General features: G+C 51.7%; 1 protein-coding gene across 8 annotated transcripts in view; it reads right to left on the bottom strand.

Annotated features, from left to right (window-relative positions):
- Positions 1-2032: 2032 nt before the first annotated feature.
- REXO1 (RNA exonuclease 1 homolog) overlaps positions 2033-14293 on the bottom strand; it is a 41120-nt gene continuing 28859 nt past the window's right edge. For 3 of the 8 annotated variants that reach the window (XM_054805290.1, XM_054805293.1, XM_054805294.1), the window contains exons 10-15: positions 13463-13576; positions 12736-12809; positions 9166-9276; positions 8669-8784; positions 8368-8506; positions 5543-5791 (exon numbers count right to left, since the gene is read on the bottom strand). In XM_054805290.1, coding sequence (XP_054661265.1) covers positions 5558-5791; positions 8368-8506; positions 8669-8784; positions 9166-9276; positions 12736-12809; positions 13463-13576 — 788 coding nt within the window. In that variant the 3' untranslated portion in view covers positions 5543-5557. The other 5 variants (XM_054805291.1, XM_054805292.1, XM_054805295.1 and 2 more) reach the window with 5 other exon arrangements.

Consider the following 14293-nt stretch of genomic DNA (forward strand, 5'->3'; position numbering starts at 1 on the left):
GCTGCGGAAGAGGGACACACAATGACCTCCACACGCCCAACCAGGCCCCAGGCTGCCCAAAACCTCTCCCCCCTCGCAAGGGGGCAGGTTCAGGGCCGAGACTGCTTTGATTTGGGTTTGGAAATTCCCTCCCTGGTTGGGAAATGGAAGCTGCAGGCAAGGGGAAGCAGTAGTGCAAAGCTGAGCTGCAACGGGCGCAGCAGAGGCGGGAGCAGGGTAGGGACCCCCCCCCCCCTTCTCGCTGCCCCTGCATGGGGCCAAAGCGAGCTCCGACAGCACCGCCAGAGACCCAGGGGGTCGCTGGATCTGTGGCAGCTCCGAGGACACGGCCAGCCCAGTGGCACCAATTCACTGGTAAGGAGAGAATTAGACTGGGACGGAGGCCAGAGACTGCTTCCACGGATCAGTACGGGCACAGCGTGCAGGGACAGGGGCCGAACCCCCAGCAAGGGGGGGGCAAAGTGGGGGGATTTGTGATGCACCAGCACCTCCGAACTAGCCCCTCTCCTCCCGCTGGAGTGGAAATGGAGCCTTTTTATCCAGCAAGCTGCTTCACTTCACCTCCCCAAATTTCAGCTCGCCCTAAAGGGGCTGCCTGGACCCAGCCAGCCCCCCCAAGGGGGTTTCAGGAGGCAAGGGACCAGGGTGACAGGGTTCTCCCTGCTCGTTTGCTTCCCCAGATTCAGCTGCAGCATCCAAAAGCGGAGGTGGTGGCAGGGGCCAGGCAGTGCCAAGCCCTGGGGCCACGCTTCGAGTCAGAGGCGAAGCACCCCGAAGGTTTCAGAGAGCAAGAAAACCTCACTGCAGTTTCTGTGGTGATGCCCCAGCTCCGGCACTGCCCCGGGGTACAAGGTGTTCCAGGACCAGGTACTGAACGTGCAACCTGCAGCACCGGTGTCCGTCTGTCCATCCACGCGTCCCTCTGCACACCCAAGGCTGGGTGACCGGTGCTCACCAGGGCTCTCGCCACCCTAAAAATGCCACCTGCTTCAACCCTTGACGCAGAAGAGGGTCGCTTCCACCCTCCGCGTTCCAAAAAAGCAGCAAAGCAAAACGCATCAGGTACTACAGGGGCTCCCCGACAGCCGGTGTCACCTCGGGGTGTCAGTCCCCTTCTGGCACCCCCCCACCGCACAGGTGACCTGCAAGAGGGGGACATGGCCGGAGGAGAGGGGCCAACCATCCCGCAGGGCAGGGGATGGCACCCGGGAGGTTAATGCCGCAGCTCGGCACACCCAGCACCTCAAACGCCCATAAAGGTGGCTGAGAACACAGGTCAGCCGTGACTTTTATAGCATCCTAAGTAACCGCTGCCATCACCAAGCCATCACCAGCACGTTAAATAAAACACATTGCCAGTGAGGTCATCTAATAGCCTATTATTTTTTTATTTGAACTTTTTACCTTCACCTCTTCCTCCGTGCTGAATCAGCTCCTTCACTTGGCACTTTAATTCCTGCCCCATTTGTAAGATTGATACGGGCTCTTCTGGGGAGCCTGGTCAGGCGGTGGGAGGATGCTGAGACGGGCACCAGCACTCCCGGGCTCTCACCCCAGCGCCGGGACAGAGGCGAGAGGAGCCGGGACCTGCCCCGATGCTGCCCAGCGGCTCAGGGCACGGCACGGGGGTGAGAAGGGTCGGCACGGAGCGAGGATACGGCCCACGCCACCCCAGACACCGCGGGCATCGCCTCATCTCGCAGGCTGAGGGTTGAGCTGGACTCGGGCAGGCGCTGAGCGGCACCAGCGTCACCCTCTTTCCTCCAGCTCCTCGGCTCGCCCGGCAGGCCGATGTGCCGCCGAGAGGCACGGAGCACCGAGAGCTGCGAAGCCGGTGACAAGCGCTGGGGCAGGGCCGGGCTCTGCTGCAGAGCCGCTTTGTGAGGACACGGAGGAAGTGAGAGCGGCTGCAAGTGGAAGGGATGCTCCAGGGAAGGCTGCCCAGGCCCTCCCCACCTCCGGGATGGCTCCAGCACCCATCCTCCTCGATCCGTCCGCAGGCAGAGCAGACCCAGACTCAGAAGCGTGCATCTAGTCAACACCCTTTTATTAAAAACAATTACAAAAAGTTACAGGTTACAATAGTTACGTACAACCCAAAAACCTCTTACCAACCACAAACCTCTGGTTTTACAGTGTTAACAGCACCCGGGGGTGGAGGCGACGGCAGCCCGTGGGTCCAACGCTTACTCTGACCCACACTGACAGCACGGGTGGAAGTGGCCGCTTTCCCACCGACATCCCGCAAGACAGGCAACTTCCCCCCCTGCTCCCCAAAAGCCTCATTTTAGGGGGTCTCAGCTGAACTGTGGGGAAGGGAAGGGGAAATGACCGAGGTCCCCTGGCCTGGCAGGACTCATGCTGGGGGGGGAACGCACCCCACGGTGATGCTCTGCCTTCCCCAAGCCCAGGCGGTGGGGTCAAGCCAAGCAACCAGCTCCCCAAGCAGGACACCAACACACCGGATCCGTGCTAGAAACGTGCCGGCTTTTCCAGGGAAGGCAGCTGCTGCGGGAGAGGGCTGGCGAGCCGGGACTGCCTGTCGAGTAACGGGGGAACCTCAAGGCAAAAGCCAGCTTTGAAATCTAATCGGCACAGTAGATCGGCGGGCTGCTCCAGGTATGCAGCCAGGGGTGAAGATAAACAGGGGGATAAACAAGGGGAAGAGGCAGAAGTGGGAATAAACTTTCCCTCCCTGGTTAGGAAGCACTGAACTTTGTCTCCGTCTCTCCCACGGCCTGGGCAGGAACAGCATCGTTCCCTACGGGCCACGGGAGAGGGGGATGAGACGAGGCGTCCCGAGGTCGCTTCACATGGAAGCCCCGTGGCAGGGAAGGAGGCGGCTGCAATGCTTGGCAAAGGCGGGCTGCAAGGAGAGCTGGATGTGCCCTACGGAGCGTTGGGGGAGCGGCACAGAGCTGCACGGCCCGAAATTTGGGGTAACAAACAGGCTGGGAGCCCATGGCACTGCCTGCCGGAGGAAACACAGAAGGGCTCAGCAATAACAGGAGCCTTCACGGTCCCCACTTCTCCTGGTGGCTTCAGCAGAGCCTGGCAGAGGTCAGGTGCTGGAAGCCTCCGAGCACGGGACGGGGAGAGCCCCCCAGGGCTCACGCACCTTCCCACACCCTCCGGCCCCAGGCAGAGGGGCTGAGCAGGACAGCGCTGCCTGTGACGCACAGCCCAGCCCCGCGCTCCTCCCCACCGCCACGCTGGGCACGGAGGTGGGACAGGTCAGCAGGACGTGCCAGGGGACACGCAGCACGTCCCCAAACTCCGAGCCCAGCGCTGCCAGCGGGGGTACAAAGGAACGAGCCGGGCCCGGCTCTGACAGGAACCAAACCCCAGCAGCTCCCCTGCCCCACTGCCACCGGAGCAACAAAGCCAGCCCGTGCCAGGGACACGGGGCCAGCACCACGCCAGCCACCACTGGGAAGCAATGCCGGTCCCACCTGGGGGGTGAGGCGGTCGCTGCTCTAATAATGGGGCTGAGCTGCTGCCTGGACCTCAGCTAACAGACCTCATGTGGCAGGGACCGTTTCAATCAGCTCTGTTGGTCCCTGCCCGGAGAGAGACCGCTAGAGCCGCCCAGTCTGCCTGTGCTCCTGCCCCAGTCGCCGCTAGCGCGACAGAGACGCACCCTCAACAGTTGCTTTTGTGCAGGGAGGCAGACAGAAAATAACTGGGTCTTTCGCTCTTCTTAAAACACCCAACACGTAAACTAGTTAAAAGAATAACTTTTACCTATTGCTTTTGCTCTTGCCTGCAGCAAGTCCCTGCTGTCAGGGACAGACTGGCGGGGAGTCCTGCAGACAGCTAGGGGCCACTCTCAGGTGTAATCTTAGCTGCACCTAGGTCCCCGAAAAACCTTCATCCCTAGATAGAAGCTCGCTGGAGACACGCTGGACGGTCAGGGGAAGGACAGCTTAACCCGCAAAGACACCATGCCTGCTCTTACCACTGTCATCCCCAACACAGCTCCTCCCCTGGAAGGCTGCAAGTTGCTGCTGCGCACTGGGAGCCCAGTTTGTCCCAGCCCTGCTACTACACGCAGGGCTCCCTGAGCTCTGGGCAAGGTCTGACACTTGTGGTGTCCCCCTTTTGCAACGATTGCAGAACCACGAAGAGATCACCTGGGTCACAGCAGGCGCTAATTCCCCTGACCCCATCTCATTTGTCTCCAACCTGCTGCTCCCACCGCACGCTCTCAGCCAGCCTCCCTCTCTTGCAGCTCTGGCTCTCTCCTCCACAGCGGGACTGCACTGGGATCTCCTCCCAGATGGCTTGATCCTCGGCTCTCACCATCCCTTGCTCGCCATTCACACACCAGCTATGCAATCCACTCACTTTACAGCTTCCTGCCCAACTTTCTTCCATTTCCCCCCTTCTCCAAACACTGCGGGAATCTATCAGCTTTGAAGTACTGAGGCAATTTAAGTTATACTGGGGGGAGGGCGGGGGGAAGATCTACCTTTAACTGAACCAGAAAGATCCTTCTGCACATATCCAACCTACCTCTAAAAGCTTCTCCTACGAACCAAGAAGTTCTCTCTGGCTGTGCTACTCAAAACCACCTTGCCATGCCTACAAGGCAATTGTTGTACCACAGAGTATCCCTCAGGTGGAGTAAAGAGGATCTGAGAGCCACTATCTGGACACAGGGACCCACAAGCAGTGAGCTGGTGCCGTTCAGCTGCACCAGCAGCCGTCCTTAAGTCCCATAGATACCTGCGAGTGCACGGGGAGTCTGGGGTAGCATGCTGCTGCGTACAGGTGGACAGTGTTACTCTGAGCATTTATTGCACTGCTTCAAAGAGGTGGAGGAGGAACAGGAGAGAGAGAAAGCGCAAGTCATCGTTTCACTTTAGCATCTTCTTTGATCTTCCAGACCATCAGCTCCATGCAAGCTCTGGCATCCTCGCTGGAGTCGTGTCCTTCCACTGGGGACAGAAAGACAAGGATGGCAGTTACCTCCTCGGCCCAGGCAGCCCTCGCTGCACAGCAACTGCTCACAGCACAGAGCAAGGCTTCCCGAGACGAGGTCCTGCCTGACACACTGCTCACTGCCCTCTGCCTCAGCAACCACTGCTGTATCTGTCATCACTGTGAGCCACCGTGATGGATCTAAAGTAGAATTTCCACTACACAGTTTTTGCTGGACTTCAGCCCGACACCATTCCCTCGTTTAAATTAAGGGCTGAAGTCCTGCTAGTCTGCAGGCCCTCAGGCTGTGGAGTAGCTGGTCAGAGAGGCCTCAATTTCCCCAGCAGTACGTTTACAACGTGCTCAAGGAAGACGGAAAGGAACATGCCGTGCTTCAAACAGAAAGGTCAATCTTGGTTTGCCAGAGAGAGAAGGGAGGGCAGGACATGGCCGTGGCAGAGCTACCTCTGGCCTTCTCACACCACTTCTCGGGTCCCCACTTAGCACAGGGAGGGAAGAAGCAAGTACTGCTGGCCCTCAGAACAGGGTTCAAACTGAAACTGCCTGTCGCAGAGACTTCATATGCTGGCCCGTTCACAGCTACTGCCAGACACTATGCAGGAAAAAAAAAAGATTAGGAGCAAGAGGACGGGGCTTGGGGAGAGCAGCAGAAGGCAGGTCCAAGGAGCCCACATCCAGGTGGGTTGGGACACGAGACCCTCACTCTCAGCTCCTCCTTGGTCTCACCATTGTCCTGGATGATGCGCTTGAGGTAGTCTGCCATCAGCGTCCGGAGAGCCCGTTTGTAAGGCAAACCCAGCCGGTGGGGAAAGACGATCGCGGTATCCACCACTGTGCCATGGATAAGCTGGAGGGAGGGAGCAGGAAAGAAACACGCTTATTTTCCCCCTCCCACAGGGACGGACACGCCTTAGGATTAACCATGCTAAAGCAATCTTCCGGTCAGCCTCTCAGGCTCTATGTCACGCTGTCGCCAAGCTCCAACCCAGCCAGTCTTGCAAGAGGCTCTGGCTGAATCAAAGATGACTCTCCCTTGAAAGGTGCATGCACACTGGCTTCCCAGCGCTCTGCCAGCCAACACGCCTGCCCTGAAAGCCCTGCCTAGCTGCACATTCAAAGCAGCAGAAATTCAGGGCTGATTCAGTTCGTATCACTCAAATGACAGGACAGGTCAACCCTTAATACCCTGGCCTGGAGAAGCTGGCACTCCTCTGACAGTGTCTTTCACAAGGAAAAGCTAAGCTGAGGAACCAGTTGACCCCACAAAGCCTGTAACAGCCTTTCAGCTGCTTCTTATGGTGTGGACAGAAGTGGGAAGGATGTGCAAGCCAAAACTGTACTTAACCCATTGTACATCACACTGCTTCTAGAGAAAAGGCCTCACCTTCAAGGTGCAAACCAACCTGAGAACCTCCGGTCTGTCAGCAATGAGTCAACAGGAAGTTTTTAATCAGCACTGACTTAAAAAAGATGAAATAGGACAAAGAGATCTTGTACTTCTGGGCATAAGGAACTACACGGTGGATGGGAGGGAGGCCCTGGCTGTTCCCGTGTCCAGGTCAAAATGCCTGAGCACACAGGGGAGGCAAGAGGTTTGCTGTCCTCTAGGCATGAAGTGTCATCATGCTGGAGGAACTGAGGATGCTGAAGGGGTCAACATGCTCCCTCCCCTGCACCCAGGGGCCCTGTGGAGGACCAAAAGGCCACATCTGACAGGGTCCATAAACACAGGGCGGGTAAGCTGGCTTTTTTAAAATAGTAATTTCTTATTCTCAGGCTAAGACACAATTAATCTTCTGCTGCCAAGAATACATGTTCAGTGAGAGCTAAAGGAACGTGGATGAAGACAGTCCCACATCACATATACAGCAGTAAAATGCAAGGTCTAAGAGATAAACCTGTATGCCTGACCAAAAGACAGCTCTGCAAGTCTTGACGCAGGATGACTCGGACAGGACCCCGATAATCCAGTCTCCTCATCTGCCTCGACTCTTCCTAGGCACCAGCTAATGTTGCGCGACAATCCGTAACTTCGTCATTAATAGTTTCATAGGCCAGCTCTGTAAATGCCCGAGAACAGCTGCAGTTTAACAGAAACAACCTGCTACGCTCTTTGGAGTATAAAACTGCCAACATTATGGATAATCTTTCCTAGACTGCAGTCAAGTTTGGCACCCACCCAGGCACAATGATAATTACTTATGTAGATCAGGAAGACTGAGGAAACAGGATAATATAGCTTTAAATAAAAATTGAAATGCTATCACCATTTGGAGCTTGCCATGGCTATTAGCGAGATGTCGACTTTACTGTCACAGCCTTCAGACATTATGACTTGACATGCCACTGCCTGTCACGCTCTGCTATATTGCTCTTGGGTTCGTTCTCTTGGCAGTGTCTGCGATGCTAAGAGAAAATCATGCCTCTAAGAGGCCAACACAGTCATCTTGTGCTGATAAAACTGTAAATAATTTTTTTATGATGATGATGAACTCTCTGAGAGGCTGGGATAAAGGGTGCCATGGAGAGGTAAAGCGCTTTGAGGGCATTAAAACCTCCTGCTTCCAAACCACTGCCGTGAGTTGGCAGCCACAGCTTCTTCATCAAAGCAGCAGCATGATAAAGAATGGCTGGAGGAAGTTCTGGCTTGTGAGCATACGCTAAAGACTCAGCTCAAGTTCTCTGGGATCTATGTTCAGAGTGCAAGGGGAGAGGACAGCCCTCCCTCGCAGGACAGCAGAGGTGGTTGAGAGATACACAGGCTAGACTGACAAGGGCCAGGCAGGAGACAAGACAGATGAAAGGTCAAAATGGCTTGATCAAAGCAACACCACAAATCACAGCAAACGAGGCAGAGAACCTCATTCAGAGAAAAAACCAGACATGTTAACATTAGAAGAGAAACCATGAGATAATTATCTCCAGCGGCAGAGACAATAAAGAGGCTTGTCCTATTTCTAAAATAGGTACTGTGGATATCCAGAGGGCACAGGGGACTCCAGAACCTGCCCTGATCATGCCCTGACCCTGGCTGAGTGCATCTTCAAAGTCAAAGCCATCCTTGAAAGTCAAAGGATGCTGACACCAATGGAGGATTCTTGACTATATGGCAGGGGTGCAAGGGAAATGATTCGAGATCAGTCCTTCCGAGCAGCCCTGCTCTACTCACCCTCCCCAGTCACCACTAGAGGTCTGTCACTCTGGGCAGTACCAGTCACCAAAAGCTGGGGTGACACCATGAGTGACACACAATGACCCAATCCCCTGCACAGACAGCTTCCCTTGGCTCAGAGACAAGACAGATCTACTGTGTCCTCCTGGTTCCTGGAAAGAAACGCTTCCTAAATTTAAAGGAGACGTATAACACACACCAGAGTGGGGAAAAAAACAGAGAGCGATGTAAACGCAAGACATGCAAGTTACCTTTAGTGCAAATAAGTCGCTTTCCAAGCTATGCCCTATCAATATGGTATCTGCACTGAACATGTTGAGTAGGACGGCTTGGACATCCCGCAAGGTGATACTAGTGTTCTCCAGATCCTCTTCTGTCACACCTGAGAATCTGCAGAGGAAGAGCAGAAAGGAGGGCTTCCTTCACTAAAGGAATACCTCAAGGCCCAAAGCGTCTCAGCCGTTAGGAAGTGGTGGTCAGCGGAGTCTCAACAAGTGCTCCCAGCGATTCCCCCTACGTTCCTGATTCTGACCCAAGGGAGACCATCCTTACCTGGTGTTATAGTCCACCACCTTGGTGTCCGGTTTGACGAAGGTGTCATATACCACTTTCAGGTCAGAGTTGATCACAGTTACTCTTGTCAGCTCCAGTCCTTGCTTGGTGTAGCACTGGAAGCAACAGAGCAGACATGAAGACAAGTGCATGCCAACCACAGCTCGGTATCAACAGAGCCATTCACCGAAGTGCTGCAGCTCCCAAAATGCAGCATTTCTAGTGTAGCAAGGCCAGCCAGCAAACACTGCTCAGTATCGGCCAGCTAGCTACAGCTTTTCAAGGGTGCACGCAGTCCCCAGAAACACACATTGCTAAAACTAACTAATAAAAGCTAATTTAAACGTACAGGACCGATATGATTTACAGTCCACAGCAGAAAGAAAAGATGATGGTAAGGAAACAGAGCTTTCCTTCAGCCCTTCAGTATCACAGCCTCGACCATCCCCAAAAAGCTTTATTTCGTTTGTACGTTGCCCCTATCATTAGGGACCCACCATTTCACAGTCTAACGCGTAGATTCCAGGGTAGCCATCAGTTGTAGGCAACTTCTCAAAAGTCTTCACAAAGCCATCAAGGCTCTCCTTTCGTCCATCGTGGACATGTTGCTTAAAGAAAGAAAGAAAGGAAAAAAAAAAAAAAAAAGAATTGTTGACGGTAGGAACAAGAATCCAAAAAGTCCATTTCAACAGAACCTCCCACTTAAACAAAAAGGTTTGGTTTTTTTTTTTAATAATTTCTAAAGGTTAATGAGGAATAAGTTTTGCCTACCGGTAGGTCTGAGAAGTTCACCACCATAGCAAACAGCCCCTTGATTCCAAAGCCAGATCAGGGCTACTGGCATCATATTGACAGCTACGTAGGAGCAAGACATCACTCATCTAGGGACAAGAAGCTTTTGACTTTTAATTCCGAGTAGAATTACTCAGAAACGGTCACGCTGAGGTCGTACACTGATCTAGCTCCAGCTGCTTGTTCCTGGTTTAGCTTGCGGCCAAGACATGCCCAGGTGCAGGATTCTAATCCCAGACATCCCTGTTTGAGCATTAGCGTCAGGTGTATCATAGCCCATAGACGGCATGAGAAACTGGTGTAATGAAGTACCAGAAAACGTCAACGCGTGCTAACAAATAAAAGCCACTGTATCCCAAAACCAGACAGTTCACAAACAGGAGCTACTGCCTACCAGCACTTGAGGCAATAAATAGAGAGCATTTCCAACCACTCTTCATTATCCACAGCTAAAGCTCTAAGGTCAACAAGATCCAGCACAAAGAGCTCCCCGAGCTAGCAGGAAAACTCAGGGAGAGATTTCACGAGTGGCTTAAGCCAATGCAAGACTAAGCTGCTGTTGTAACAGGCACTTCCACTCTCCTCTCCTCCACAGATCCCACCCTACTTGGTCAGCCTGAAAGCCTTCTTTGCAGGGGGAGTTTTAAACTGATGCAGTTACCTGCACCACCATGCCAGTGGGGAAGCAGGACACATAATCGAAGGCAAGGCAGAGGTTGCAACTGCCCTTTTGCCCACTAACATGGTTTTAGGTCAAATTAAACTGCTGCACCACACCCTGAGGTGAAGTTCTCTCTCCCTTATTCCCCAGTGGGGTTTTTTGTTTTGTCTATCCCTAAATCTCATTGTATTTGCACACAATCACAGCAGCCTGTGCACAGCCTCCTTCACTGTGGTTCTCACAGATCTCACCCTACAAGGGAAAAAAACCCTGTACTTGTTTGCTCAGGATAGAAAGGCTGGAGAGGAACCGAGGCACTTGTAAAGCTGAAACCTGTAGGCAGAAGGATAACCAAAGCAAGGATTTGCATATTTTCCTGAACGGGTTATTACTGCAGGTGCAGCCAAAGTACAGACAACTGCATCATTTGAAGTTAATGAGACAGCTGATCCAAGACTGAGTCCAATCTCCCCCTGCATCCAAAGCCAGCACTGCTCAAAGGCCTCATTTTTCATCGCTTCCCAGGAGCAAGAGGCCACACTTGTCCATTCTGCATCTATGCCCATGAATCTGTTTTGCTAAAGAAATGGGTAGAGCAGATTACCAGGCCAACAGATAGTAAATGTTACTCTCCCTTGCAGCTTAATCCCTTCCCTCCCTCTGTAATACAATGTAACTGGGCAGTGAAGGAAAGAAAGAAAAAAATAAATCAGTGTTTTTCTACAATAGTTGAGGTTCTGCAACTGTTCTGAGAGGCAGGCAGAAAAGTTGCTTCTGTTTTTCAGACCAGAGAAAGAAGCAGACTCAGTTATCACAAAGAACAGCAGCTCCAGACCCCTTTGCTCCTGGGGAGCCATAGGTAGGAGCACAGCTCCATCCTGCCATCTCCTGCCACACTGGCTAACTGCAGCGTAATCCAGACAGGCACATCTCAAATGTATTTGGAAGGAAAAGACAGACATGCTTTTCTAACCAGCTACAGATGTAGTTTCTTAGAACAGTTTCTTATTACAAATATTGGCTGTTTTCAATGCTCTCCTTCAAAGCTGAAAGATACTGTGCTCCCCAGTAGCCCAAACATCCCAATATCTCATTGCAAACTCTCATCCTGAGCAGGCTGCGGACTCCAACCTTAAAGCTATCAAAGGATGCTGCAAAACTCGCTCATTTGGATGAAAAAAACCCCAAGAAAGCCAGAGCACAGTGATCTGTAGCAGCACAACAACTAGGAGGCAGATGTGAAAGGATGCCTGAGCCCTGGAGCACTGGCGGCATGCTTCATTGAGTATGAGGCTATTAGAGAGATTGTATGTTTCTTAAAAGGCCATGAGGTTTTATGGTCTACAACAGCCACGTAAAAACATGCGGAGAAGTTGTGTTTTTATAGCCCCATCAATTCCTCCCGACTTCCCTGCTGGATGTTTTTTTGGAACACTAATTAAAAAGAGATCCTAATTTCACATGAAAAAGAAATAGGAAAAGTAGCAGCCTGCCTGATCCCATCCATGCTTCAGACTGTGCAGGGCAAGCTTTTAGGGTGCCCATACAGACAATTCTTCCTATTTTAACAAGCCTTGAATTTTGCCCCAGAATTCCCTTCCTAGCTCTAGCTTTTGGCCAGAACAAGGACACACACCTTTCTAGAGCCTACAGTCAGCCTTGCTGGCCCTGTATCGCCTGAGGTCTTTCAAACAGTGGGAGAAGAAGATGCCTCGTAACAGATGTGCTCTGGGAGTCCCTTCCACTGGACGTGAGCCTTTCACATCCCCTCTCACTTGGTTCTGCATCATGCTCCTCTCCCCTGCACGGCAGCTGTCAAATATAAAAATGCCACTGAAAAAAGTGACGAGGAGAATCCCCAGAGACCTGAGGGAGCAGCAAAAGACGGATTGCTCCCTTCAGTCAGTGGTTTGAGAGGACCAGTAATGCCAGGCTGGGAAGCCAACTCTCCTGTGGCCTAAAGGAAAAAAAAAAAAAAAAAAGCAGCTGTGCGAAGGTATCCCAGGTCTATCAAAGGGCCCAAACTCCATTCCTGAGTAGGTTTTTCATTCTGATTTCTAGTGCTGGGATCCTTTTCACCCCTCCCTCCTGAAGAGAAGTAATATTTATGAGTTACAACAGGCTCCTTGGGAAGGTTCCTCCCCTTAATACAATAAAGGGCGCGCAGCACACGGAAAACTAAGAAAAGATTTGGCCTACGGCAGAAAGTTACCTTAGCACAGGCATGGGAAAGGAAAAAATGGGGAAAAGGTTTTGGCACACTGTTGTCAAGGCCCCAAGACTGCTCCTTAAAAGGAAATTCCTTATTTCTCACTTCCTCAATGTTTCCCTACAGAAGTCTGCATCTGAGCTTTTGCTGGGAAGCTTACTCCACTGGCATTTGCTTAGAATAAATGAAACCGCCTCACTCCAGACAGCCGAGTTTCCTTGTTCCTGCCAAACCCTGCATTTTACTACCTTTGCGTAGCAAAAGATATTTAAGAAGTACTTGTTTTCCCCCCTTAAGGGAAGCCACCATTCTTCTAAAGGCTTAAGCAATGATTACCCAGCCATCACCACTGTAAGCAGAGGACAAATGTCATTGAGAATAAAAAGGTGTTGCTCAGTAACTTACTTTAGCAACCTGGCAGCCTGGTGAACCCACAGCTCCTGAGCAGCAGCTGTAATGAGTTTCCCATCCACCTGGCACTGAAAGAGCAAGAGATAAGAGTCAAAAAGAGAAGAATCCTGTTAGCAAGAGACCTAAACTTTAGCTCTCACATGCAGAGATACCCTGGATGAGGGCAGCAACAATAATGTGTCAAACAAAGGGGAAAATAAGCATGGATTCGCACAGAGCAATCTAAAGAGTTTAAGTCTCTCGTACTCAGCCAGACAAACTCCAGAAGCCACCTGGATGCTCTGATGGAAAACCACAGCAGAGCTCAAACTAGGTTAGAGTCTTGCTGCAAATGAATTCAACCAAGACCAGTAAACTCTCCTGAGCAGTGACAGACATCTAGTTCTCCCAAGTCAGCCTCCTAAAAAGACTGATTTTTTCAAAAGGCGCAGGAAGGTTCGTTTTTACTTTTACTTTTTTTAAACAAAGGTGAACCAGCTCTGCACCAGCCCCAGCGTCACGTTTTGAGGACCATACTACTACTTCCCAGCAGCTCTTTGCAAGGCTATTTCCGCAGCAGCAGGGCCACCCAGTGACAAAACTAGGAACTGCCACAATCTGTGAGCACGACAAGCCCCAAGAGCCACAAAATGTTCCACAGCAACTCAAATCCGAGGTAGACTCTGTGTTCCGAGCTAGAGCAGAGCTAGCATGTGACAAAGCCCTCTTTGAAGAGATATACCTCTCTGCTTGCGTAGCCTTCCCCAGTGATGTACACACTCCTCTTTGCGAATGCAGTTTCCTGAGGCTGAGACCATGTACTCAGTGCCACAGCGACAACAAATCCTGCAGGAGGCTTTAAGAGAAGAGAGAAAGAAGCAAGAGTCAGGTCATTAGAAATCCTCTACCTGTTAACCTTGGCGAAAGCACGAGTAAATCAGAATCGCCCAAGCCTCAAACACCAGTGAAACAACTTTTCTTGTTAAAAAGGATTCGAAATGTTGTTTCAAACTCCTATAAAGACACAGCAACCCCTCTGAAAACGCAGTGCAGTAGTTTTTGCCCCCCCAACACTTCTCAGAGGCAAACATGCAACTCCCTAGTGCTTTTGGTGTGCAGCATCAGCTCCAATACAGTTCACATCAACAATTGCTGCGTTGTTTCTTCATCCACAGCAAATTACGTTGTACTCTAACACAGTTATTTTAAGAAACAGGATAAATAAGTCATTCTTTGGACATCAGAGCTAATGAAGCCTGGTTTCCAGGGGATCTGCGCCTTGTCACTTCCAAATGACATCCGAGCTCTTCCTGAGCACAGCTTTTCTGTACGGATTCTCCAGCACCTAAAACCAGGAATGCTTACAGCACAGCCTGGCCCACGGAGGGGGCAGCCACGGACTTCCCTCTCCTGTCATCTGTGCTTGTAGTGCTCACAATTCAGAGAAGGGAGATGCGAAAAGCCACAGTAAAGGAGTCGACTGTCACACTTCTGATATCCATGCAATTCCCTGAGTTCTAGTGTAAGCATTTAAGCTACTAGCACATTCCCAGCTCTGCATAACACCAGTCTA

This window comes from Grus americana, chromosome 28 (genome assembly GCF_028858705.1).
Source record: "Grus americana isolate bGruAme1 chromosome 28, bGruAme1.mat, whole genome shotgun sequence".
NCBI classification, from domain to species: domain Eukaryota; kingdom Metazoa; phylum Chordata; class Aves; order Gruiformes; family Gruidae; genus Grus; species Grus americana.